We start from the raw sequence: 27,174 nt of genomic DNA, 5'->3' as shown, positions 1-27,174 counted from the left end.
TCAGGCATTTACGATATGTTTACATAGGGCAGTGGTTCTCAACCGTTTTAGCCCGGGACCCACTTCTGCGAATGACAATCTGTCTGGGACCCACCGGAAGTGATGTCAGCAACCTGGAAGTGATGTCGTAGCCAGAAATGACATCATCAAACAGGAAGTGACATCACTGTGATGTCAGAGCCAGAAGTGGTGTCATCAAGCAGGAAGTTCTTGTCTAGAAACTCAAACTGTAAATGACAAGAGACAGTATTCCAGCTCAGAAGCTTCTTCCAATTCTCCCTGCCCTCACTACTATTGCTATCAAGCAAAAAATAAAACAACATCTGGAACAAAATATTTGTGTATTTATTTACTACTGTTTTTATTTCTGTCTTTGTTTACAAAATCTCAAGCTACTTCTTGTATTGCGCTTGAAACTAACAAAGATTGATGTGGCTATTGATACTGTGCTCAGCACTAGCCGGAAACAAGTGCACCCTACTCATGCACCTCAGTACAAGAAGTAGCTTGAGCTTGAGCAGCTTTTGTAAATAAAGGAAATAAAAACAGTAGTATCCCCCTCAGAAGAAAGATAAGCAGGGATGCTTCCCCTCCCCCAAGCCTAAGCACGTCTACTCAGAATTGACTCCCATTATTGGCAATGGGCTTACTCCTAGGTAAGAGTAGACAATTGCAGCCTACATGCCAGGCTTGCCCTCCCTCCTCCCCCCCCTCCTGGCTGCTCTCTTGGCAGCCAGGCAACCAGGGATGCCCCCTCACCCCAGCAATGCTAGCCAGGGCAGGAAAGGATCGTGGCTTCCAGGCAATTTCAGAGAGGGAGAGAGGGTGTGATGCAGAGAACGAGAATGGCAGTGGGGTGGTGGCGGCGGCAGCGATCCTGCTTTCAAGGCAGGCTCACACACGGGTCTGCCTCTACTCACCCAAGCCCTGTGTTCAGGTCTCCACCTATATTCTCCAGCCCAGTCCAGCTGCGGGGAAGGGGGGAAGCTGCTCTGTCTTGCAACCCCGAGGCAGCCCATCCCATCAAGGCAGCCAAGCTGACAAAGGTTGGTGGGGAGAAGCCTGGCTGGCTTGTCCACGTCTCTCCCGGTCCTTCTTTGCCTGCAATCCAAGCCTGCACTCTGCAATCGGCCCCCCTGAGGGAAGCCTCCAAGTGCAAAGGGAGGTCCAGCTGGAAGGCAGCAGCATGCTTTCTGGGGAAAGGCAGCACACTGCTTTCTTTGTACATGTGCAAGGCGCTCTTACTTACGTCTAAATGCTGGGAAGCTTAAAATGGCAACTCCCAAGCTTTGCCTACTTCCAAAATGGTGCTACGTAGGTCTTTTGCCATCTTCCAAGATGGCTGCCACCAGCTTCTCGCGACTCACCAGAAATCGGATCACAACCCACCAAGTGGGTCCCGACCACAGTTTGAGAACCACCAACATAGGGAAATTGCTATACGTGCAGGGATCATGTGTGGTGGCTCAGGGGCTTCCCTGGGCCTCCCAGTGCCTTTTAATACATTAAAAACAGCACTTCCGGTTTTGCAAAAAAACCAGGAAATTGCATTTTTTATGTAAGGCTCGGTCTGAGCCTGGCAGAGGCTGCGGTTGGACATCTGCATCCTCTGCTAGTCTCAGAGGAACCTCCGAGCTCTCCTAGGAGCAGAGCTCCCCTTGCCTTTGAACCCAATCCTCGGATAAGTGAATCTGCAGATATGTTGGGGGGTCCCCGTACATCAGAAGTAAGGAGGTTGGTGGAAGATGATGAACGAAAGTGTGAATATTGTAGTGGGCTTTTTATTTACTTGTTCTGGAATAAAATTCTGTGCATCTAGTTTACACAGCAATTAGACAACTTCTGTATTTATGTTTCTTACAGCACTTAGCTTACATAGCTTCAGTTTCTTTACTGCAAGCTGCAGTCTTCAAGAATGCTAACTGCATTGCATGCCATAAGCCTTTTTGATTGCTCATTAGTGAATTGTAATTTCACACTTCATTTAAAATATTCTTAAACATTCTTGCACAGTAAAAGCTTTCACACAGTAATTAAGAGGCCCAGTTAACAAAGTCTGAGAAGTCTGATTCCCTTACAGGGAACAATCTCCTGAATTGTTGCATTACAATTAACATGTTGAAGTTTCCGAAATATATGCTTTGTATAACTGTGGCTCCCATTTTTTTGCTTACTGAAAATAACTTTAATTCTGATCTTTGATTTATGCTTTTTGCCCTTCAACAGATTGATGATGAACTTTTTAATCCTGATTATGTTGAAATTGATAGAATAATGGATATTTCACATAGCAAGGATGATAATGGAGAGGTAAGGGAACCTGACAGCAATATGTATTCATGAAGTTGTTCTAGAGCAGGGGTGTCCAAACCCCGGCCCTGGGGCCACTTGCAGACCTTGAGGCTTCTCAATGCAGCCCTCTGGGAGCCCGTAGTCTCCAATGAGCCTCTGGCCCTCCAGAGATGCGTTGGAGCCCGCACTGGCCCGACACGACTGCTCTCAGCCTGAGGGCGACTGTTTCATTCATTCATATAAGTTCATCTTTAATATATTCATTTATATAAACTTATGTAAATTTATTCAAATTTGAAATGCAAATTAATTCTTTTTCCCCAACCCCTGACACAGTGTCAGAGAAATGATGTGGCCCTCCTGCCAAAAACTTTGGACACCCCGTTCTAGAGAAACAATAGTAGTAGTAGATGACATGCTTTCTTTGAGGTTTGCTATAGACAGGTATTTCCATGCTGATCCCAGAAATTGATATATGTTTTCTTGAATATTGTTGGTAGGAGCATGCCACTTTATATTATATAACTTAAAAGCATGGGCACACTTTCCCTGGTCAAAATAGTCTCTTTCCTTTCTCTCTGCTTCATACAAATAACGTTGCATAACATTTAATACAGGTTGGCTCTTTGGAGTGGAGGTTCCATTCCCGGAACCCCCACGGATGCCAAAAACCATGAATAGTCAAATCCACTAAAACAAATTTTTTTTAAATAGCATCCCTTTAAATCATGGTTTAAAAACTGTTTTAGGGCACAATCCTAACCCCTTATGTCAGTGCTTTCCAGCACTGGCATAATGGTGCCAATGGGATGTGTGCTGCATCCTGCAGTTAGGTGTCACTCACAGAGGCCTCCTCAAAGTAAAGGAATGTTTGTTCCCTTACCTCAGAGCTGCATTGCCCTTATGTCAGTGCTGGAAAGCACTGACATAAGGGCTTAGGATTGTGCCCTTTATCATTGTCGAGTAGCAGGCAGGCAGTCTCTAGTGATTAGAACAGCTATTTTCAAGTTGCACTGAGGCAACCTACCTTTACCCTGGTGTTCTGAAGAATGCAACATGGAAGTGATTAAACACTACTGTGTTGCATTCTGGGGTGGCCAAGAAAGGGAGTCGTGACCTTGGTGCAACCTGGAAATAGCCATTCTAATCTCCAGAGAATACCTATCTTCCACTCTACAATGATAAGAAAAGCTGTTTTTAAACTACAATTAAAGTGACACTATCTTTTTTTTATTTGAAGGGTTGGCAAGCCCCTTCTCATCCATCGTTGCCATGCACAGTTAGTCAAATCAACCGATAGAAAAACTATGGATGAGAATGACCAAACCGTACTGATAAAAGCAACATGACTAGAGACTATGAAGAATCTGAGTATACATTAAGAAGATAACATACTAAAACCGCTTTGGATGCAGAAATTTTACTACATTTGCTCATTCTGTGAATTCTAGTATATAATTTTGGCTTGTCAACAATAGTATTGCATCTCTTTAAAAAATGCTCTTTATAGTTACTTATAAACATTAAGGTTGACAACATAGAGAGCTTTTTGCAAAATAAGGTGACATGATATTTATCATTTCCAGACCCTTAAAAACATGATTTTTTTTGTACTGACAAACTGATTTCACTTGTTAATCAATGTGGTACTTTATTTTATCGTGTTAGGGTTTATCATAGTATTGAGATGCTAGATATATTTCATCATAATAAGTATTGGTCAATGAGCTAAATCAGCCTTTCCCAAACTGTGGTTTGGGACCCACTGATGGGTCACAAACCCATGCAAGGTGGGTTGCAGGCTGGGCTCTTCAACCAGCCTTGCATCCAAATGGCTCAAAATAGAAGCCATTTCAGATGCATTTGGGGACCGTGGAGCCTTCTTCCAGGTTGCACTTACTGGCGACTCACTCTACTGGCCTCTGCAGGCCTCAGGATGGCCCACAGAAGCCTCTGGAAGCCACTTCTGTTTTAGGAGACAACTTCTGGTTTACCTCCAAAAACTGCCTTGTTCTGAACCTGAAGTATTGCAGTCTGTCAGTTAGTATAGATATTGTAGCCATATATCTATACCATACATTAGCATCACACATTTGTTGAACAATGTTACTAAAATATATTGGTAGGTTTTACTTCATGCAGAGTTTCATTAGAATTGATGATGTTGTTGTCATGCTAGAATGCACTATGATTTTCTTTAATCTGATTTTTGTTTCTTAATTAAAAACAAAGCCTGTGACTCATTATTTGGTGAAATGGTGTTCACTTCCATATGAAGACAGCACATGGGAATTAAAGCAAGACATAGACCAAGCTAAGATTGAAGAATTTGAAAAACTAATGTCTAGGGAGCCAGAAACAGAGCGTGTGGTAAGACTTGGCTCTACATAAAAGTTTTTTTTTATAGTGTAGTAATGGGCTTTCAGAAACCACTAGTGTATATGTCTGTGTTTTTGTTTTGTATTTGAAACAGGAGCGACCACCTGCTGATGATTGGAAGAAGTCAGAGAGTTCCAGGGAATATAAAAATAACAACAAACTCAGGGAATACCAGTTGGAAGGAGTAAATTGGCTTCTTTTCAACTGGTATAACACGTACGTAAAATAACTTCACTGTAAAAATACTGCCCTTGAAGATAATGCGTAGCTTAAATGTATAAGTGTAATATCCTACAGCAGTGGTTCTCAAACTGGTGGGTTGCTACACCATCCCAAGAAGCACTAACTCTGCTCCCTTAAGGGGTGGGGCGGAGGGGACGGTGGCGACGTGATCCTCAGGATCACGCCAGCACAGGGGACAGAGAGGCCTTTCTTTACTCACCCCGTTTGCACCAGCCTTCTGAGGGTGCAGGGAGCCCCACAGAGCCCTCAGAACTTTGAAAAAAAAACTTTGAAAAAACTTCCTGCACCTCAGAACTTTGAAAAAATGTGATCACAACCCATTTCAGGATTGTGATGGCAAAATCGGAAGTGGGTTGTGATCACAGTTCAGAGTTCTGAGATGGGGGAGTCCTGCAAATGGCTCCCTGGGGCTCCCCCAGGAGGCCAGCACAAACAGAGGGTGAGTAAAGGAAAGCCCCTGTATCCCCTGTGCTGGCGTGATCCTGGGGATCACATTGTCACTTTTCCCCATGCTTCCACAAAGACTTACAGCATTGCAAACTCGACATGCAAGTTTGAGAACCGCAGTCCTACATTATTAGAAATGGGATGTGTGTTTAACAACCCCACTATATAAAAGAGCATATTTTATAATGAAAATTGTATGTACATGTGTGTGCATGCTCACATATGCTTGTGAGATGTGGAGAATATTTTAAAATATAAATTTATAGTTCAGTTCATTGCTCTCAAAAATAACAGCTTCCTTAAATATTGTTTGGGGGTGATGGAATTCTACCCATGTACATTTAAAATAAATACATGTATTTTGTTTTGTGAATCCCATTTTGAATGTTATTGAATGTTATCTGTTGCAGGCGAAACTGCATTTTAGCAGATGAAATGGGATTGGGAAAAACAATCCAATCTATTACATTTCTCTATGAGATATATTTGAAAGGAATCCATGGTCCTTTTTTGGTTATTGCCCCATTGTCTACAATCCCCAACTGGGAAAGGGAATTCCGTACCTGGACAGAGTTGAATGTTGTTGTATATCATGGGAGTCAAGCCAGCCGACGGACCATTCAGTTGTATGAAATGTACTTCAAGGACCCACAGGTAAAAGTTCCTACTGTGGTAATCACACACCATTTTGGGAGAAATTAGGATTAGTCTGCTGGCTCGCTCTGCCTTGATAATTAGAAAAAAGTTGTAAGGGATGTTTTTGACTTTTTTTGTTAGTGTAACTGCTAAAATGAGGGAACAGCACAGGGATGAGTTGCTTTTCATCTGTCTTTAGGCAAAGCCAAGCAGAGGCAGGGAAGAGGCTGGGTTGAAACTGCCCCACCAATGGACCACAAAGTCAATTTGTGTGTGCAGGAGGTATGAAAGTTTAGGGGTCACCGGCCAAGATTGAAATTGGTAGTATACTAAGCCAAATTGGTATCTGGTGTATAGAGCTGCATTGCTTAGGCTTGGTGGGCAAAGTTAGGCCCTGGGTGAATGACCAGGAATATCCAAAGAAAAGAGAAGGGAGCAAGACAAGTGCAGGAGAAAAGATTATTGGTCAAGCATATTCAAAGCTGTAACTCTTCCGGGAGTGGTTTCAGCTTTGGTGACATATTGGAGAAAAGGACCAGCATGATGTTTCATGGGTGAGTTAGGGGAAGAAGCAGAAGGAAAGTGGAGCAAGGGTTGCAGTTGGTTTCATCACCAGACAGCAAGGCTTGATGCTTTGAAGGAGAAGAGAAGGGATTAGGAATGAGAAGGAGGATGAATAAAGAGGTAGGAGTTATTTTTCTGGTTCATTGGAAGCACTGTCTTTTCCTGAGAATGTGGAGTACTGTAATGTTGTACAGCAGGATATTTTACCTGCAAGTTGTAACTCTGGCCAGATTTTTTATAGGGCCTTTCCCCATAACTTAATATAGTTTTGTCTGTCTTGAGGATCAGTTTAATAAATTTGAGATAGTTTATTCAAATTTATTTAACTTTGAATCTCCTTTATTAAGTTTCTAAATATTAAGTTTAATAAATTGATTAAAAATGTATTTACATTTAGGGTCGTGCAATTAAAGGGTCATACAAATTTCATGCTATCATCACTACATTCGAAATGATTTTGACGGATTGTCCTGAGCTCCGTAACATTCCATGGCGCTGTGTGGTAATTGATGAAGCCCACAGATTGAAGAACAGAAATTGTAAGCTACTGGAAGGGCTCAAGATGATGGATCTAGTGAGTATTGATGCCAGTGGCGTTGCTAGGGGGGTGCGGGACGCGCTGGGGGTGACACGCCCTGGGGATGCACTAACTTCACAATTTCAGTGCTACCCCATCGTGCCATACACTGTTGGATGCAGAATGTCCAGCGGAGTGCAATGCAAAAAACAGAATTGAAATAGCTCCTTTTGTTCAAAAGTTATGGCCAAAAGACCGGAAAGAAAAAATGAATGGATCCCTATGGAAAGTGAAAGTGAGCTGTGCCGCGCGTTTACTCGCGAGTAGGTGCACTTTCCATAGTCCATCGGAAAGGGCAGGCTGAGAGGAATCCAACGACACCAGAATGGTCCCGATCCAATGAATGCAGCCCCCCAAAACACCCGAGAAGGTCCCTGCCTCCCAGCTGCCCTATTGAGCTCTATGGAAAGCAAAGCAGCCTCAGGGTCGTGTTAACTCGCGAGTAGGCAGACGAGCCTTGGCTGGTGGTCAGGCCAGGCAAAGGGGAATGTGAGGGCACCAGAATGGTCCCGATCCGATGGAGGTGCTCCAGAAAGCAGCCCCCCCCCCCAAAAAAAAGGACCAAAAAGAGGCTTCAACTGGTATGGGGAAGTTTTCTATTTTGCACTTGAAAAGCTAGGTGGTTCTTTGTATTGATATGCCTTAAATAGAAGAACTTTAAACTGGACACTGGGGAGGGCTGGAAATCTCACTGATTCTTTTTGGGGGTGTTATTATTGCAGGCAGTCTACAGAGTAAGCCCCATTGGCCACTATGGGACTTACTTCAGAGTAGACATGCATAGAAGTGGGCTCACAGGCTGCAATCATACCCACACTTTCCTGAGTGTAAGTCCCATTGACCACTATGAGACTTACTTCAGAGTAGATTCACTTGGTGGAACAGGACTGGCTCCCCCTTATTTAATTATTTCTTTTATTTTAATTTAATTATTTGTAATTATTTATTTTAATTTGCTTGATGATGTCACTTCTGACCATGACATCACTTCCAATGGGTCCTGGACAGATTGTCAGATTTCTAAAAAGTGAGTCCCAGTGCTAAAAGTTTGAGAACTGCTACTAGTTTTCAAAATCACTAAAATCACAATTTGGAGGAATAATACCATCATGTTATATATCAAGCAATGTGTAATTTCATGCAGAATGCAATAAAACCAACCACATTGAAATATCTGTGTTCTAACCAAAGGTACAGCCAAAAAACCAGTGGGGGCAGGGCGATGGTGCATCATCACGCCCACCACCTGGGGCATTGCCTCACCCACTGCATGGGGTGATGTGCAGGCCTCCCACACCGGGTGACGTGAATCCTAGTGACGCCACTGATTGATGCCCCTAAAGTCCAGGGGAATCTGTACAGACTGTTAGGTTCATCTGATGGGAAATGTGTATTTGGATATTGAGAACTTTGTTTCAATTTTGATTTTTTTTAGTTTTTAAATATAAAATACCAGAAATTTAATATAGCTAGGTATTCGTTTTCTAAATGTTTGAATCTAAATTGAGCCAGTCCATATTGATTCTCACCATGCTCTATACATTTTTGTACATTTTGAAATGTAGATTATAATCGTCTATTTCTATATTTTATAAAATACTGTATGTTAATTTAAGAGACAAATTGTAGACAGTCAGCCCAATCCTGAGCTACCTGGGGCGCCCAGCCTCGGCAGCACCAAGAACAGCTATCACCGGATCCTGAGCGCCCCGGGCTACCACAGGCGGCACCTTGGGAGAAGGGGACTTTTGTCCCCTTCTCCTGGGTAAGAGAAGCAGCCCCTCAATGGGGCTACTCACTTTACCGCCAGCCAAAAAGTCGGTGGTAAAGTAAAGGCATTTGTTTAGGGCACTGAGCCCCATGCAAATGCCTTGGATCCGGTGGAGCGGAGCTCTACAAACCCGCCTCCCTCCCTTCCCCAGCAGGCCTCTCCCTGCCCTTCTCCACCCCCCGCAAGCCTCCTCCTTGCTCCCCGCCCCTGCTTACCATGCTGTGGCTTGGCATTCCGTGAGACTGCTGAGCAGCAGAGGCTGGGCAACCGCACCGTGCTAGCCTTACGGCACGTTTGCGACAGTGCACAGCAGCACAAAGCCACAGCACTGAGCCCAGGATTGGGCTCTAAGATCTGTTAATCTTCTGGCAGATTTTGATTTCTAGTTTTTAACCATTGAAATGGTTTCAGCTGTTAATAAATTAAATATTGATTCAGTTTTGATCAAATATTTTTCCTCCCATATTTTCTGCTTTTTCAGCAAATGTTGCTTCAAATTGTCTAGTAGCAAATTTTGCAGAAGTTGGGTACTAAATAAAACGTAGGCAGATGTAAGGAGAAAAGTAGAAAGTTCAGCATTGTAGCTTGTGTTCTGTGTTTCTGGTGCAGCATAAATAATGAGGCACTTTAGAGTTTATGCTTCACTAAATGAGTCTTTAAGGTGCCACAGGACTCTGTTTTTGCCCCACTAGACTTCAGCAGCTGCCCCATGGATGTTTTCCCCATGGATATGTTTTGGGTTTTTTTTGCAGGAACACAAGGTGCTTCTTACAGGCACTCCACTACAAAATACTGTGGAAGAGCTCTTCAGCTTACTTCATTTCTTGGAACCAAGTCGCTTCCCTTCAGAAACCACTTTCATGCAGGAGTTTGGTGATCTGAAAACTGAAGAACAGGTAAATAATCCTACAGTATTTTCTTCGTCTATATATAAGCTATTGCCAAAACACCTTAAGAATTCTTATTATCTTATGTTTTGGTGTGATGAACCTAAAACAATTTTCCTTTATTGGTACGTTAGCCCAGGGGCGTCCAAACTTTTTGGCAGGAGGCCCACAGCATATCTCTGACACTGTCAGGGGCTGGGGAAAAAAGAGTTAATTTACATTTCAAATTTGAATGAATTTACATAAATGAATACATTAGAGATGGAACTTATATGAATGAATGAAGGTCTTGCAATAGCTCATGGCGTATAAAAGGCCTTGTACAAAGCAAGGCCAGCCTTTCCTTTGCTGCCACTGCTGCATCACAGACATGAAACAACAAGCAGTGGAGGGAATCCTTGTCCCACAGCTCACACGAGAGATTGAACAGTTGGCCATCATGTTGAGAGCAGTTTTGCTGGGCCAGCATGAGCTCCAGCAAGTCTCCGTAGGGCCAGAGCTCATTGGAGATTAGGGGTTCCCTGTGGGCCAGATTCTGAGTCCTCAAGGGCCGCAAGTAGCCCCAGGGCCAGGATTTGGGCACCCCTGTGTTACTCAAATGCAGATCAATGTGCTGCTGCCTTGAGTTCTACCATGGTAAAAACACAGGAAGTAAATACAGTATGTTTTATTGGCCACTAACGCTGTTTAAAGTTTCTCCTGACACTACATTTTGACTACAATGATGCCATTGGCTGATCTGCTCTGATTCCACAATGGACATGTGTTACTTTTGCAGAACAGCTCCCTTCCATCGGCATGGAAGCATTTTCATGATAAAAAGCCCCCAGCTGCCATAGCATGTCTGACTGCCATTTGCTCAGTTCCTTTGGTGTCACAGAGCACACTAAGCTTCAGGCAGACAGTGGACTACTTAGGAATAGTCATGGAACCTGTAGAGTCTGAAAGCAGGGGTCCATGGGCAATATGGAATTAAGTCAAACAGTGCATTTTGAAATTCAGTGCCTAAAGAATCCGGTCCTTTGTACATAAAATCCTTTTTATTTACTCAGGCATTTAATTGAACACGCCTATAAGATGACTCTGCTATTCCTCCTTAAGTGCATTAGAGTTGTATTATTTGATTATTTTTAGATTACTTTTGGAAAGGTGTCCTTGACTAATAGGGCAGCGGACTTGAAACATAATATAGATTTTTTTAACACTAAAAAGTTTCAAAACCTGTGGTAAGCACCAGCTTAGAAGAGACATTTCCCCATCTACTGCCTTTGTAGAAGATGGTTCTTCTTTGATGGGGCCTGTTGCAATGCTTATATGATTAATCTAACTGCAAAGAGAGTTTGGTCTTTTTTCTTCAGAACTGTAATTTTACTCATGTATAAAGATTAATCAATTAAAAATCAAACAATGCCAGTATCTTCAAAGTGATGGCAGCTGTATTGTTTGTTTATTGCTGTGCCACTGTGTCAGGTCTAGTTCCAGGCTTTTTACTTGGTTTAATGGTGGTCATATTTTTTCAGTTTTGATGTTTTATATATACTATATTAAGTACTTTAGGAAGATGGGTAATATCTGAAATCATGGAAATATTTACATCATAGTCCTTGAATTGCAACATTGTAACAGAGTATGTACATAAGAAGATTGATTTGCAATATGGGGAGTTTTATTCAGGCATACCTTGGACTTTTGACTTGGACTAGAACATGGACAAAAGTAAAAAATGAACGAATGTCAAAATATAACCTAGTCTATTGAGCCCTATGGAAAGTGAAATGGAGCCACATGTGCATGTTTACTCATGAGTAGGCAAGTTTGTCTTGGCTCTTATGGAAGGCCAGGAAAAGGGGTCCCCAAGGCCACCAGAATTGTCCTGTTCTGATGAATGTGGAGCTCAACAAATGCTCCAGAAGGTGGTTCCCCACTACCACCGTAGTAAAAAGGACATAGAGGCTTTGAGCAGCTGTGAAACATTTTTTCTCCTAAAGTTAGGTGGGTTTGGGAACCACTAACCTAGACAATTTAAAAAAATATTCAGGCTGTCCATGCTGACTTGGCTGCCAGGCTGTCCATGTAGAAAGGAGAAGTAATTCTGCTGGAATTCCACCTGCACAAGCTTCTATCAGACACCATTATGAAGAACAACTCGCCCAGTGAGCAGCTGGGCAATGGCAAATCCACCCCTCTGTTCAGGCATATCCAGTTGATGCCAAAGTGATAGATTTCCAGCATTGTACAGTATTTCCTTGGGCTGCCAGTTAAATCAGTTAATTATTATGGCTGATCCAGCTCTTTACCCTTTGAGGAGTTGGATTAAATTGGATGAAAGAGGAAAGCACATGGACGAAATTTGAAACATGGTTATAAATTGAAACCATTGAAAGAGCAAAGCAACGAAAGTCAAGAGTATGAAAGTCAAGGTATGCCTGTATTTGAAAGCAGGGCATTTAAAATTTTCATTTCATTCAGTGCAATAAGCACTTTTCACTTCGTTCAATAAGCAATATTTAAGTAAGTAATATGTTGTAGGTGCAAAAGCTCCAAGCTATCCTAAAGCCGATGATGTTGAGACGCCTCAAAGAAGATGTGGAAAAAAATCTGGCACCCAAGGAAGAAACTATCATTGAAGTTGAATTGACTAACATTCAGAAGAAATACTACAGAGCTATTCTTGAAAAGAATTTCACATTTCTGTCGAAAGGTGGTGGTCAGGCAAATGTACCTAATCTCTTAAACACTATGATGGAATTAAGAAAATGCTGCAATCATCCATACCTTATAAATGGTAGGTCTGACATTTCTTTTTCTTAAAGAAAACAATTAAGGGAGGAGGAGAGTGTGACATTTATGAACAAAAACTAACATTGATTATTATTTCAGTCATGTCTTTGACTACTTGCCTGGTTGCTATTGGTGACCTTAAATTTATGTGGGTGAGTGGCTGCAGTGGGGCTTTTGTCATCTTTTCACAATTTTCTTTTTCTAACTGCACCTCTGTGGGCAGCAGTGGTTTCATTAGGACCTTGATAGTGTTTTCAGCTGCCAGTTGCCACTTCTTTTTCTTTAGATTGTGCCAGGAAATGACCTTACAGCACACTATAGAGATAGCACAATTGCTAGCATGTTGATGAAGCTGCTGCTGTTTGCAGAGATGCAGTGGAAACGGTTTGTGTTTTTGTTTGTTTTTTAAAGAGCTTTGCAACCAGCACCAGCAAGGATAATCATATCATTGTTACAATGCAGGCAACCATCAGTTTTTGTGGGAGAGATTTGGTGGGCTGAATGACATTATTTCTGTAGTGCCATTAATGGTCAGGGCACTTTGGAATGGAAGGAAAGATGGGTCCCTGCCCTGAGGGGCTCAGAAAAATAGACACAAAGGATACAACAGAGGAAGGCAAGGGGTGAATGGTGCCAGAATAAAGCCTGAGCACCAGGCTTGTTTCCTGTGGTAAGGCAATACTGTATAGAAATCTCCTAAATAAATAAATCTGGAAGGAGATGTGACTGTTTCATGTAAGTATACTTAGGCTTAGTTGCAGTGTGGTAAAGGAACTGGGGGTATTGCCAAGGAGTTTGTGGAAAAGGTGAGCGTTGAGGAGAGATTTAAATTAAGAGGCATCCTGCAGGTGATCTGAAAGGGAGTTCCAGGCATAAGGAGCAGTAGGGAAGAAGTTTCACACTGTTTGAGGAAGTTGGAGATCCTAGGGTGGTGGAAGATGAATGAAAGTCACGGTAAGGAATGTAGTAGGGTACAGCAGCAGAGGGGGAAGGAGAGGCAACAACAGGTGCTCCCTGCTGGGGGGAATAAAACTAGCCTCCAACACTACCACAGCTGACAAGCTTTGTGTGCCACTCACCCTGCTATTTTGTTTTGGATTTCTGTTGCTACTGTGGTTGATGGCTTTAGTGTTTGAGTCCTCTTGCACTCTCTTTTCTAAGCCATAACTAGTGGTCAAGTTTGTCTATCTGTGTCTCTGCTCCCGGGTTCTCCAGACTTTGGCCTGTGGGCTGGATCTGGCACCCTGCCTAAGCCCTTCCCCATGTGAATAGCACTTGCTGTTCTGTGGGGAGCCTCCACAAAGCCCTTCTATGCACACCCAGTCTTCACGCCAGCTAGCTGCTTATGAGTTCTAATGCCCCAGCAGGCTTTGTACCCAGATTTCCGGTCAGACATGGCTGCCCAGTGCAAAGACTGGGTGTGAACGGAGGGCTTTGTGGAGGATCTCCCACAGAACAGTAAACATGGCCTGCGCTGGGGAAGCCTTTGCCGGTGTGCAGTGGTCTTCACTTTGGAGGCCACTACTCTAGTCCAGTATAAGTTTCCTGTACTCTGGATCAGCTTGCAATGAAAACAAGTTGGCGACTGATGAAAACAGCAGCTAGGGGTGGTACCCAATATTATAAGAGGAATAGGACATACCTTGTAGCAGGGTAGAGCCGCTTTGGGTCCCTTCAGGGAGAAAATATACTGTAAATAAATAGAGAAGACCTCTGAGCAGAACAGTGGAAAATACTTGAATACTCTTGAATACATGACCGTGAAGACCATATCCTAGTTGCTGCATCCTATGTATTGGAACTACACCAAACCACCACCCAGTTGGGTGGATAGTCTAAGTCTAAAAGTGCTTGCCTAAAAGGCCACCCAGTAAACCTAAGCAGATATTAGAATCCACAGGTTCCCTATACCAGTGGTTCTCAAACTTTTAGCTCCAGGACGCACATCTTGGAATGAGAATCTGTCAGGACCCACTGGAAGTGATGTCATGATCAGAAATGACATCATCGAGCTGGAAAATTTTTAACAATCCTAGGCTGCAGTCCTACCTACACTTACCCAGGAGTAAGTCATATTTACTATCATTGTTAAAAGCATGTAGATAGTAGCCTGTTAAAAGTACAGATAACATTTTCCCGAATGTAGTCACATACCATGGTAGCATCAAGTCTAGTATATTAAAAATAAAATACTGAAATGAATGGGGGCCCACTGAAATTAGCTTGTGACCCACCATCCACAGTTTGAGAAACACTGTCCTATACCTTATTGGCTAACTGTTCAATTTAGGATTGAGCTCTGAAGAACAGACGCTTTCGAATTAATGGTGTTGGAGAAGACAGTCCCCTGGACTGCAAGGAGATCAAATCAGTCAATCCTACAGGAAATCAACCCTGACTGTTCATTGGAAGGACAGATGCTGAATTTGAAATTTAAATACTTGGTCATCTCATGAGAACGGAGGACTCTTTAGAAAAGACCCTGATGCTGGGAAAAATTGAAGGCAAATGGGGAAGGGGACGGCAGAGGATGAGATGGTTAGATAGTGTCACAGAGGCAATGAACATGAATTTGGACAAACTCTGGACGTTAGTGGTAGACTGGTATGCTGTGGTCCATGGGGTCAGGAAGAGTCGAACACAACTTAACAACTGAACAACAACAACAGTAATTTAGGATGACGTATACAACATGAGAGGAAAATGAAGGGCACAGTTTTTGTGATTGTGAATCCAGAAACAATGTGACCATTTGCACCTTGTGAATGGCCCCTTCTGGGAATATGTAAACTATCTTTTGAACTTAGTGCCAAGAAATATTTAATGCTGTATTCTTGTTGCTAACAGATAAGCAGAGTTTTGATGATGGGAATAACTGGTTATACTTTTTCAGTACTATTGAATGTGTTTGTCCCTTTGGGGGGCTCTTGAGGATGCTTTAAACAATTTTATTCCCAAGTATGTTGCATATTAAAAGTGCTGTAGAACTCAAAATGTTGGGTTAAGAAGGCTGTTTGATTAACATTACTTAAAAAACTCCAACACACAGCCCCCCCAGTTAAACAAGATATTTTGGAATGTTTCGAACTTAACTGGGGAAGCCTGTGCCAGAATTCCTTTTTCCATGTAAGTTAAAATCTCAAATTGATAACAGAAAAAAAATTCTTTGAACATTAATAATAATAATAATAATAATAACTTTATTTTTATCCCACCTTTCTCCCCGAAGGGACTCAAGGCGGCTTACAACAGATTAAAAACATAATTTAAAAAAAATAAAAACATATTAACACATATCATAAAAAAAACAGCAGTCAGATAAAAAATAGGTAAAAAGAGCATAGAGCAGCAGCAAATCATAAAAGAATCAGGCCTGTAAAAAAATATTAAAAGATGTTAAAAAGATATTAAAAAGGCCAAGAACTCAGAAGGCTTGTTTAAACAGAAGGGTCTTCAGGCCTTGCCGAAAGGTCTCAAGAGAGGGAGCCATTCTTAAGTCAAGGGGAAGGGAGTTCCATAGCGTTGGTGCCACTACTGAGAAGACTCTATTTCTTGCCGCTGCCCCACGTACCTCCCTAGGTGGCTGCACTTGTAAAAAGGCCTTTTCTGATGACCTAAGAGGACGAGCCGGATTGTATGGGAGTAGGTGATCTCTAAGATACCCTGGCCCAGAGCAGTATAGGGCTAATAATGATCTTAATCCTATATATTAAGAACTCCCAATAAAAATTAGCATATACCGTCTTGATGGTGAACTTCTGAAATTAGAGAATTTTTTACTATTAAGGTAAAATTGACAGTAGGAACTCTAATATCAATAACTGTAATATCAATGATACACAAATGTGTGTGTCCATGACCCATGACAGGCCGGCAGATGTTTTCTTAAACATAACGTTACATCATAGTGTAAATGGACATCGTATTTTGACATTTTCTCGTATGTACTTCTATATTTACAACTGAAATTTTTTTGTACTTGCTTCATGTTAATCTTTCAATCTGAGTTATAGCTGCTCTTATTATATAAATGAATAATATGACAAGAGCTCTCAGCCTTCATAAGAGGGGAGGAAATTTCACAATTCTGGTAGACACATTTTTGCCTCCATGTGCCTGGGGTTCATGTTTTATCCTGTTGATCAATAATTAAAATCTTTATACTTCAAGCTGATTCAGATTAATTGCAATTCAAGTTTAAGCATGCCATAACTCTGCTTTCCTGCTCTGTAGAGAAACATATTTCTGTTATGGCAAAGAATTTCTGATAATCTGTAGATACTATAAAAACTAATGGCTGGAAAATTGTCAGAATTTAATACTGAGGCACTAGTGTTACTGAGATGCTCTACATCAGTTTATCTTTTTGTAAATGATGCTTCTTAGTCAAGGGAAGTGCAAAAGTCTGAACAATTGCAGCCAGATAGTTGCTGTGCCCTTGATATAATGGAAATGTTTTTGTTGAAGATACCTGATTAATTGAGCTTATTTTAGCATAGGATCTTGCCATTCCTCTTGAGAGAAAGTAATTGTAGTTTATGAGTACTTTGAACCAGACAGGTATGTTTTCTTTAGCAACCATTGTCAAGTGTGTGTCACTCATACACTTGCCAGACCCAGTATCATGGATGACTGGAGAGTTGGTGATATGTTGGAAATCCAGGTTCAGTTCTGCTCAAACATGAAGTTCGCTGGACAAGTCTCAAATCTTAGTCTGACCTATTTCACAGGGTTGTTGTGAAGCCAGCTTTTCTCTGAGCAGGGAGGAAAGGGTTGTGTGGAAACACTGAATCTGAAAACAATGTTTGGGACAAAACAAATATTTCTCACCTATCATTGCAAGGGTTTCTGAAGTGTCTTAAGTAGTACCTAAGAGTAATCGCTTCATTCACTTATCTCTTTTTTTTTTCAAAGTCAACAAAACTTTGTGAGTAGCCTTTGACTTAGTCCTATAATAGACTGAGCTGAGAACAGCTCCCTCATTATTAATTTTCCGGCGAGGCCTTTATTTATTCCATTTTTATTCCAAAAAGTCTTTGGTACCCTATAGGATATTAGGGTATGATGGCTGCAGGCTGGTTAACACTTTTTAGTAATTTATTTAATGTTTTATGACTGATGGTTTTATATGTTTGGTTTGTAGTGGGTTTTCTTTGTGATGGCAAATAAATTGTACCAATAAATAAGCTTATTTTCCAAGCTATTTGCCTAATATGGAGAGATCAAAAGTCACTGTAAAGCTAGATAGCTACTGTTATGCTGAAATGTGTCTGCTTTGCCATCAAGTAAAATGTCACTGTCCTGATCAGAGAAGTGTACGCTATCTGCTTCTTTCTTTAAAGGGGAATTGTTTTCAAAGTTAATTAGCTTACATTAACTGTAAAGATTTGCCAAGTCTGAAGCGAAGCAAGCATTGACCAGGCTAATAGCTAGCAATGTGAGAAGCAAAACAATGAAGTTCTTCAGTGTGAACAGCAAAAAAGTTCAGTTCTGAAATAATGTGTGGTAGAACATGTGTTGTGTACTCATACAATTTTTAAGCCATGACATGTATGGCTAAATCAACAAATTGTGAGCATGTGTAAGATCTGTGGACCCAGACACTAATCAGCAAAGTTGTTTCATGATGTTACTCAAATAATTTTGGGTTAAAGAGTTGGAAACAAGTATGCATTTGAACATACCACAGAGACTGTTCAGTCATTGTTACTGAGCACCTTGAGGACAATCAAGAAGGTCTGAGTCTGGAATCTCCTGGCAGGTGCCCCTTTTTTAATTGACAAATATTGGAAAAATATGAAGTTGCCAGCAGTGGAGAAACTCCACAATAAAATCTGGCAAGTGATGATGAAATTTAGCAAACATTTTGTCAGTAAGGGCAGGACAGAACAATGTTATATACAGGTGGAGCCTCATTATTTGTGTGTGTTCCATTCCAAGCACTCACATGGATGGCAAAAAACACACTATAGCAAATCAATTTAAAAAACAAAGTTTCTTTGCTCTGGTGGTTTAAAAACAGCCTTGCTGACCTTGTGATGTAAGATAAGAGTCAATAAGAAGACAATCCATCAATCAGGCATCCTCCAAGTGCTTCACTCAGTCCCTCCCTTCACCAATGCACACGTGCCCAGGGAAGAGGGAGGGGTCCGCTAGAGAGAGAAGGATTGATGATTGTCAGCCAGCTGCGCTCTCTCTCTCTCTCTCTCTCTCTCTCTCTCTCTCTCTCTCTCTCTCTCTCTCTCTCATTAAGGAGGCTATTATTAAAGGACTGTTCAGTTTTTTAAACTTTGATTTTAAAGGGGTGCATTTTTCCCCTTCTCCAGGAATCAGCACATTCCTTCTCATTTGCAGTGGCTATTCGTGTTGAGTCAAATCTGTGTATAAAAAATTTGGGTATAACAAGGCTGGACCTGTACATGATGTAGTGGGAGTTTCTAATTTTTTTTAGTACCAAATCTTCCAAGGGATCTAGATATTCAGAAATTCTCTTCATCTTCATTTTATTGTGCTACAGAAGTGTCTTAAGTATGTTTCTGAAATTATGTATGTAAGGAGAATATATATGTGTATGTGCACTTTTTGTAAATTTGAGCATTGGCTTCATATGTATTTTTTTTTAGTTAACCCATTTCTGCCCAGCCCACAGGTGTACACATTTGATCCCCATTGTGTATATGCAACCTTGGGCAGAAATGGCTTAATAAAAAAAGTTAACATGTAATTGAGCTCAGACAAGAATTATCGGCATGCTTTCTACTTCATTTGCAAAGACTTTGTATACTATATGGACTTGAATGTTAACATTGCCTAAAGTTTTACATATACTACTGCTTATGCAGCACTTTAGCCTGCTTTTGGTCATATTTATCTTTAGCTAAATTGTGAATATCATTCCTAAGTTATACAAGTGGACCATCATTATCCATGGTGGTTCTGTTCCTAGAACCCCTGAGGATACAGGAAACCATGGGTAATGGCCACATCTCAAAACGGACATAGTGGAAATGGAAAAGGTGCAAAAGAGGAAAGGCTACGGCATTTGAGCCTCTTCAGCCTAGAAAAGAAACGCCTGAGGGGGTCATGATTGAGACATACAACATTATGCATGGGAAGGATAAAGTGGATAGAGAGATGCTCTTTACACTTTCACGCAACACCAGAACCAGGGGACATCCACTAAAATTGAGTGTTGGGAGGGTTAGGACAGACAAAAGAAAATATTTCTTTACTCAGCATGTGGTCGGTCTGTGGAACTCCTTGTTGCAGGATGTGGTGATGGCATCTGGCCTGGATGCCTTTAAAAGGGGATTGGACAAGTTTCTGGAGAAAAAAATCCTTTATGGGTTACAAGCCATGATGTGTATGTGCAACCTCCTGATTTAAGAAATGGGCTATGTCAGAATGCCAGATGCAAGGGAGGGCACCAGGATGCAGGTCTCTTGTTATCAGGTGTGCTCCCTGGGGCATTTGGTGGGCCGCTGTGAGATACAGGAAGCTGGACTAGATGGGCCTGTGGCCTGATCCAGTGGGGCTGTTCTTATGTTCTTAATGAAACCCGCGTTTAAGGCACTTTTAATCCTTATGTGAACCTTAAAAATGATATTTGTTCAGCTGAACCTTGCCTATATACTTACTTTCTGGGTTCTGGTTGCATTACAGTGGGGTACTTTCTCACATGTAGTGGAAGCACAACCATGAGTTAGTTGTTCTGCCACTGTCACCCCTATTTTCCTATATGTCTATAGACTTTTCTCATGGGAGTATCCTCACTGTCACTGTGGGCTAACATGTCTTCCCTTTGCCTCACAACAGTCCCTGCCTTGTAGAAATTAAGGGTATTCAAATTATGATTTGTTTCTTACCAGAATTCAGCCCCTGTAATTAGCTCTTGCTGTTGCAGTGAGATTGCTAACGGTGACATGTTTTGAAGATCCTTTTGAAAAGGAACTGTTTTTGCTACTGCATCTTTCCACCTGTTAGATAGTGTTTAATGTCCTTAATTTACTAATTAATTATTCAATCACTCTTTGCCCCCTAATTTGTTATGACTTCTGGCTTGGCACCTCTGTGTTGTTGTTAAACTTGTTTGCTGGAAGCTTTGGTTTTATTGTTCATTTGTGTTTTTCTGTTTTCCATGTTTTTAGCTAAGCAAAAGCAGCTATGTAAATATTTCTTCACTTATAAAGCTCTTAGAGCTTTTATAGGGAACTGGAGGCAAGCTTGTGGTTTTATTAATAAAACCTTTAGAGTATTCACATATTGCTGTCCAATCTCTGCAGGTGCTGAAGAGAAAATTTTGGAAGAGTTTAAAGAAACACACAATCCTGACTCTCCAGATTTTCAGCTCCAGGCAATGATCCAGGCTGCTGGCAAGCTAGTGCTGATTGACAAGTTGCTGCCAAAATTGAAGGCTGGTGGCCACAGGGTGCTTATCTTTTCCCAGATGGTGCGCTGCTTGGACATTCTGGAAGACTACCTCATTCAGAGACGGTGAGAACAAGAATATAATCCAGTTCTAGAAAATAGCAGTTTTTCAACATGCTATCTATCGCTTATTTAACCTGCATTGCATAGAGAAAAAAAACAATGAAACATAGGCCCTTAACATTATGAATGGGAAAATGGTGCATGTGTACATAGAGCAATAATTTGTGCCATTCAGTGTAATATCACTGGTTTACTCACGACATATCAGGTCAGCTATTCAGGGGTGCCCAAACCCCGGCCCGCGGGCCACTTGCGGCCCTCAGGGAACTCCCAACCCGGCCCGCAGGGAGTCCCCAACCTCCAATAAGCCTCTGGCCCTCCAGATACTTGCTGCAGCCCATGCTTGCCCAATGCAACTGCTCTCAGCGTAAGGGTAACTGTTCGACCTCTTGCGTGAGCTGCGGGTCGAGGGCTCCCTCCACTGCTTGCTGTTTCACATGTGTGATGCAGCAGTGTCAGTGAAGGAAAGTCCACCCTTGCTTTGTGCAAGGCCTTTTATAGGCCTTGAGCTAGCAAGACCATCATGCATTCATATAGGTTGCATCTCTAATATATTCATTTATGTAAATTTATTCAAATTTATTCAAATTTGAAATGCAAATTACTCCCCCCCAGCCTCCTTACTGTATAACTTCCTGCTCTCCCCATTTCTGCTTGCTCCTTTGACCTTGCCCAAACCTTTGCTTCAAAATTTCGAGTTAACTGGGAGGGGAAAGAAAAGATTACTAAGAAACAAATGCACAAACTATATTTGCTTCAGGTATAAAATTTCAATTCCTTTTTTTGAATTCTTGCAGTAGCTTTGTGTCTCCTTGTCTTTAGGTTTTACTTGTAATACATCTCTGTTTCTCCAGGTATCCATATGAACGTATTGATGGCAGAGTGAGAGGTAACCTTCGTCAAGCAGCTATCGATAGGTTTTCCAGACCTGATTCTGACAGATTTGTTTTTCTGCTGTGTACAAGAGCAGGTGGTTTGGGAATTAACCTTACTGCTGCTGATACCTGTATCATCTTTGATTCAGATTGGAATCCTCAAAATGATCTTCAGGTAATGTTGTAAGAGGCAGTTGTTATAAACTTTTCCATTCTCTGCAGGGAAGAGTAATCTCTTGAGGAAAACACTGAAGTTGGATTGTACATGGATGTGTTCTTCCAGCATTGAATTTGATCAAAGATTTGTTCTAAGATGCGTGTGTACTTTGTTATTGTTCTGTTCTACACAAACTGAATCTTGTTCCATAAATTCCCAGGCTCAGGCTCGATGCCACAGAATAGGACAGAGCAAATCAGTGAAGATATACAGGTTGATAACAAGGAATTCTTATGAAAGGGAAATGTTTGACAAAGCAAGTTTAAAACTTGGTCTTGATAAAGCTGTGCTTCAGTCCATGAGCGGAAGAGAAAATGCAACAAATGGGGTAAGAATATATGTTTTGTTTTTTAAAAGACTTGTGCAGCCCAATTCTACCTAAAGCCCTGCACAGTGATGCTGCAGTGCCAGTATGCTTTCCGCTGCATCCCACAAGGGACTTTCGGCTGCTTGAGGTGTCCTTGGGATATGGGGACATTTGCCCCCTTGCCCTGGGGTAAGCCAAGCAACCCCTGTGGGGCAACTTGAACCTGTGCCAGTGATATTGAACCCATCTCCTCTCTATTTCACCCACTCTGTTGCACCCACTCCCCGCCCTCCTCCCATTCCTTCACCTACACCTGTTTTGCCTGCTCTGGCATGACTTCCATTGGCTTGTGTGGAAAGGCTCTGGCCTTTCTACCAGTGCGCCAGCTGCTTGCACTACTGCAAAATGCTTTATGGATGCTTTTCAGCAGCCTGTGCTGGCAGAGCACGCATTCTGGTGGCACTAATAATAATAATAATAATAATAATAATAATAATAATAATAATAATAATAAACTTTATTTATATCCTGGCCTTCTCCCCGAAAGGGACCCAGGGTGGCTTACAACATGTTAAAAACAGATTAAAAACATAATTTAACAGTGAATAAAAACGTATTAAAACACATTAACAGATACCATAAAAACAGTAGTCAGATAAAAAGTGAGATAAAAAAGAGCAAAACGCAGCAAATCATAGAGGAATCAGGCCTGTAAAAATACTAAAAGATATAGAAAAGATGTTAAAAAGGCCATGAACTCAGAAGGCTTATTTAAACAAAAAGGTCTTCAGGCCTCGCCGAAAAGTCTCAAGAGAGGGAGCCATTCTCAAGTCAAGGGGAAGGGCGTTCCATAACGTTGGTGCCACTACTGAGAAGGCCCTATTTCTTGCCGCCGCCCCATGTACCTCCTTAGGTGGCAGCACTTGTAAAAAGGCTTTCTCTGATGACCTACTCTCATCCGGCTCTGCTTCATCTAAGAGGACGAGCCGGATTGTACGGAAGTAGGCGATCTCTAAGATTCCCTGGCCCAGAGCAGTATAGGGCTTTAAAGGTCAAAACCAGCACCTTGAATTGGGCCCGGAAATGAATGGGCAGCCAATGCAGCCCCCGGAGAAGCGGGCTGACAGAGTCAAACCGCCTACCTCCAGTGACCACACGGGCTGCCGCATTCTGCACTAATTGCAGTTTCCGAACCATCTTCAGGGGCAGCCCCACATAAAGCACGTTACAATAATCTAACCTCAATGTCACCGTGGCATGGATCACCGTGGCCAGGTCTGCACAATCCAAGTACGGCCGCAGCTGGCGCACCAGCCGAAGCTGAGCGAAGGCCCCCCTAGCCACAGCCACCACCTGGAAATCCAGGAGCAGCTGCGAATCCAGGTGGACCCCCAAGCTGTGGACCTGCTCCTTCAGAGGGAGTGCAACCCCATTCAGAGCAAGCCGATAGTCCAGTACCTGCATCGAGGATTTCTGAACCAGGAGAGCCCCTGTCTTACCCGATTTCAGCTTATTAGCCCCCATCCAGATCCTCACTGCTTCCAGACAGCGCTCCAGGCCCTCAACCGCCACCCTGGAGTCTGGAGGAAAGGAGAGATAGAGCTGGGTGTCATCAGCATATTGATGACACCCCACTCCAAACCCCCAGATGACCTTTCCCAGCGGTTTCATGTAGATATTAAATAGCATGGGGGACGGAATTGAACCCTGTGGCACCCTGCACCTCAAAGACCAGGGTGTCGAGCAGGGATCCCCCAGCACCGCCATCTGGGACCGACCCTCCAAGTAGGAATGGAACCACCGCAAAACAGTGCCTCCAACTCCCAACTTGGCTAATCGGCCCAGAAGGATACCATGGTCGATGGTATTGAAAGCCGCTGAGAGGTCCAGCAGGACCAACAGGGACTCACTCCCCCTGTTCAGTCCCCGGCGTAGGTCATCCACCAAGGCGACCAAGGCAGTTTCCATCCCAAAGCCTGGCCTGAAACCAGATTGAAAAGGATCCAGATAATCCGCTTCATCCAAGACCCTCTGGAGTTGGGCCACCACCACCCGCTCAATTACCTTGCCCAGAAACAGGATGTTGGAGACTGGCCGGTAGTTATCCAACACAGTGGAATCCAGGGAGGGCTTCTTCAGGAGGGGACGAACCACTGCCCATTTCAAAGCGAGTGGCAACGTCCCCTCCATCAAGGAAGAGTTGACCACCTTCCCCGTCCACTCTGCCAGTCCACCCCGGGCAGCTCTTATCAGCCAAGCTGGGCAAGGATCAAACAGGCAGGCAGATGGCCTCACACTCCAGAGGAGTCTGTCCACATCCTCAGGCTGTACAAGCTGAAAAGAATCCCACAACACTGGACAAGCAGTTGCCAAGGGAACATCGTCAGACATTGTCAATGTGGCACCTAAGTCGCGACGAATACGATCGATTTTATCTGCGCAATTTTATAAGTGTTGCGCAAACACATCACAGCGGCTTACCATGTATTCCTCCTGGTCCACTAGAGGGGCCTGATGAAGGAGGCGCCACACCACACGGAACAGCTCTGCTGGACGGCTATCAGCAGACACAATGGTAGCAGAAAAGAACGATCTCTTCGCTGCTACCACCGCCACGGAGTAGGCTCTATAATGAGCTCTACTCCCTGTCCGATCGGATTCATCGCAGTTTTCTGCCACCATCGCTCTAGACGTCTGCCCTGCTGCTTCATCATTCGCAGCTCCTCAGTAAACCAAGGAGCCGCTCCGAGTCTGCGACGTGGCAGAGGTCACTCCAGAGCAATCTCATCCACTGCCCTGGTCATTTCCCCTTTCCAGAGGTCAACCAGGGCCTCAGATGAGGCACCAGTCTTGGCCGTGGGAAAATCCCCCAGAGCCCTCAGGAAACCTTCACTTGTTTGTGATGTGCTTTCCATCTATTTTAGTTTAACCTAAAAGAATTTGATTTTGTAACTGAAACACATACTTTGCTATTCTTCAGTATAAGATGGTGGAAGCATTGTGGTCTTTTGAGTTTCAAAAAGATGATTTCAGCTATTTGTACTTGCTAAGGAAGTAAGAAACATATTGCCTGTTTCTGTTCCATTTGATAAACATGATGTGTTTTAAAAAGTCAACTCCTTGTCCCTGCAAATTACAGGTACAACAGCTTTCTAAAAAAGAAATAGAAGATCTTTTGCGGAAAGGGGCTTATGGTGCTTTAATGGATGAAGAGGATGAAGGCTCCAAATTCTGTGAAGAGGATATAGATCAAATCCTTTTGAGAAGAACGCACACAATCACAATTGAGTCAGAAGGAAAAGGTTCTACATTTGCAAAGGTGGGTATTAAAGTTGATAACTTTCTACTATAAGTGGAAATACATACATAGTACAGGATCCTTACCACATTTATGCCTATGCGTAGGTATGACTCTTAAACCCAGTTTGCAGGCAAGACCTAAGATGACGAAGTAGAATTCAATTATTCAACCTGCCAGTCTTCGTAAATGCAGCAATAAAAGTTGCACTTTTAAATCTCCATGAACCTGGTAAGAGACAGTTCTAGAATTTAAGAAGGAGCAAAATTTCCAAAAGATGTGAAACTTCAGTTCTATAACCATTGCAAATTTTTCTGTTGCAGAATGGAGCTATGCCTATAAATCATTAGAGCTCACAGACTCTTATTACAGTGATTTCAAACTTTTCTGGCCCCTGATCCCTGTGGCCATTGGCCACAGCTCCCCATTGCATCACCCCACTTCAATTACCCCCCCCCCCAAAATTGGGATGAAGGTATTATAATTATACAAACAGCTGTAGAAAAAATGAATTTGAACACACTAAGGAACAGAAACCTAGAAAAGACAAATCTGCAGCATTCTAGGTTTGTTAGCAGCACATCTGGAGCATTTTGGAAAGGGAATTTTCTGTTTCTTGGGGGGGGGGAAGAAGTGAAAAAATTGGAGGGGAAGGGGAAGACATTGTTTTGTGTGTTTCTGTTTATTGCAAACTGATGAGAAACCAAGATCCAGACCGCAATCCTAAACATTCATTCCTGGGAGTAAGACTCATTGAACCAGCCGCGGACCTCTGCAGCCCCTTGCCCGGGGCAAAGTTCTGCGATGGTGCCCCCGCGGGCTATCACCGCTGCCTGCCCCAGAAATTCGTCCCCCCTTCTCACCAGAGGCTCTTTCTCTGAAGTGGCAGCTCTATGGTTTGAGAGAGACTATCTACGCTAGGACAGTCCAACTTTTAAGAGCCAGGGGGAGGCACACAATCCTGTCGTTGTCCCTTCAGTACACAGACGGGGAAGTAATTGGCAGTGGCATGATGACGTAACCACCAATTATTTCCAGGTTCTAAGCCTCCTAAGCAAGCAGCAGGTGCAGAAGGGCATTTCTTATCTCCCTGCTGTGGTGTTCTAGCTTCTCTATGGAGAAGGACAAGCCGAAATGGCACGGCAGAGTGATTGAAAAACCACTGAAGCAGAAGGGAGGCGATGGTTGGTTGTTACGGTGGAGGTTTTCAAGGGCCACCAAAAAGGGCCCCACAGGCCACATGCAGCCCATGGGCCTCTTATTGGGCCACTTTGATCTACACTTACTGAAAACATAGACATGTTTCTTCTGCAGGCTCTCAGGGATTCTATCCTTGAATCTCAGTATTCCTTATTCAAAAGATGCTTCTGAATTCAGCAGCACTACAGTGTGAACACTACTTTCTTGGAC

The 27,174-nt window shown here is 42.7% G+C and overlaps 1 protein-coding gene across 2 annotated transcripts in view; it reads left to right on the top strand.

The window, feature by feature from the left end:
• The window catches only part of CHD7 (chromodomain helicase DNA binding protein 7), a 203,079-nt gene that overhangs the window by 146,125 nt on the left and 29,780 nt on the right, over positions 1–27,174 (top strand). For both annotated transcript variants that reach the window (XM_066625985.1, XM_066625986.1), the window contains exons 10-20: positions 2,227–2,310; positions 4,525–4,662; positions 4,766–4,887; positions 5,772–6,015; positions 6,959–7,135; positions 9,662–9,805; positions 12,326–12,581; positions 20,860–21,070; positions 21,922–22,117; positions 22,320–22,487; positions 25,606–25,785. In XM_066625985.1, coding sequence (XP_066482082.1) covers positions 2,227–2,310; positions 4,525–4,662; positions 4,766–4,887; positions 5,772–6,015; positions 6,959–7,135; positions 9,662–9,805; positions 12,326–12,581; positions 20,860–21,070; positions 21,922–22,117; positions 22,320–22,487; positions 25,606–25,785 — 1,920 coding nt within the window. The remainder of the gene's footprint in view (positions 1–2,226; positions 2,311–4,524; positions 4,663–4,765; positions 4,888–5,771; positions 6,016–6,958; positions 7,136–9,661; positions 9,806–12,325; positions 12,582–20,859; positions 21,071–21,921; positions 22,118–22,319; positions 22,488–25,605; positions 25,786–27,174) is intronic.

The sequence above is a fragment of the Tiliqua scincoides genome, chromosome 4 (assembly GCF_035046505.1).
Source record: "Tiliqua scincoides isolate rTilSci1 chromosome 4, rTilSci1.hap2, whole genome shotgun sequence".
Taxonomy (NCBI): Eukaryota; Metazoa; Chordata; class Lepidosauria; order Squamata; family Scincidae; genus Tiliqua; species Tiliqua scincoides.
This window is presented reverse-complemented; position numbering and strand designations above follow the sequence as displayed.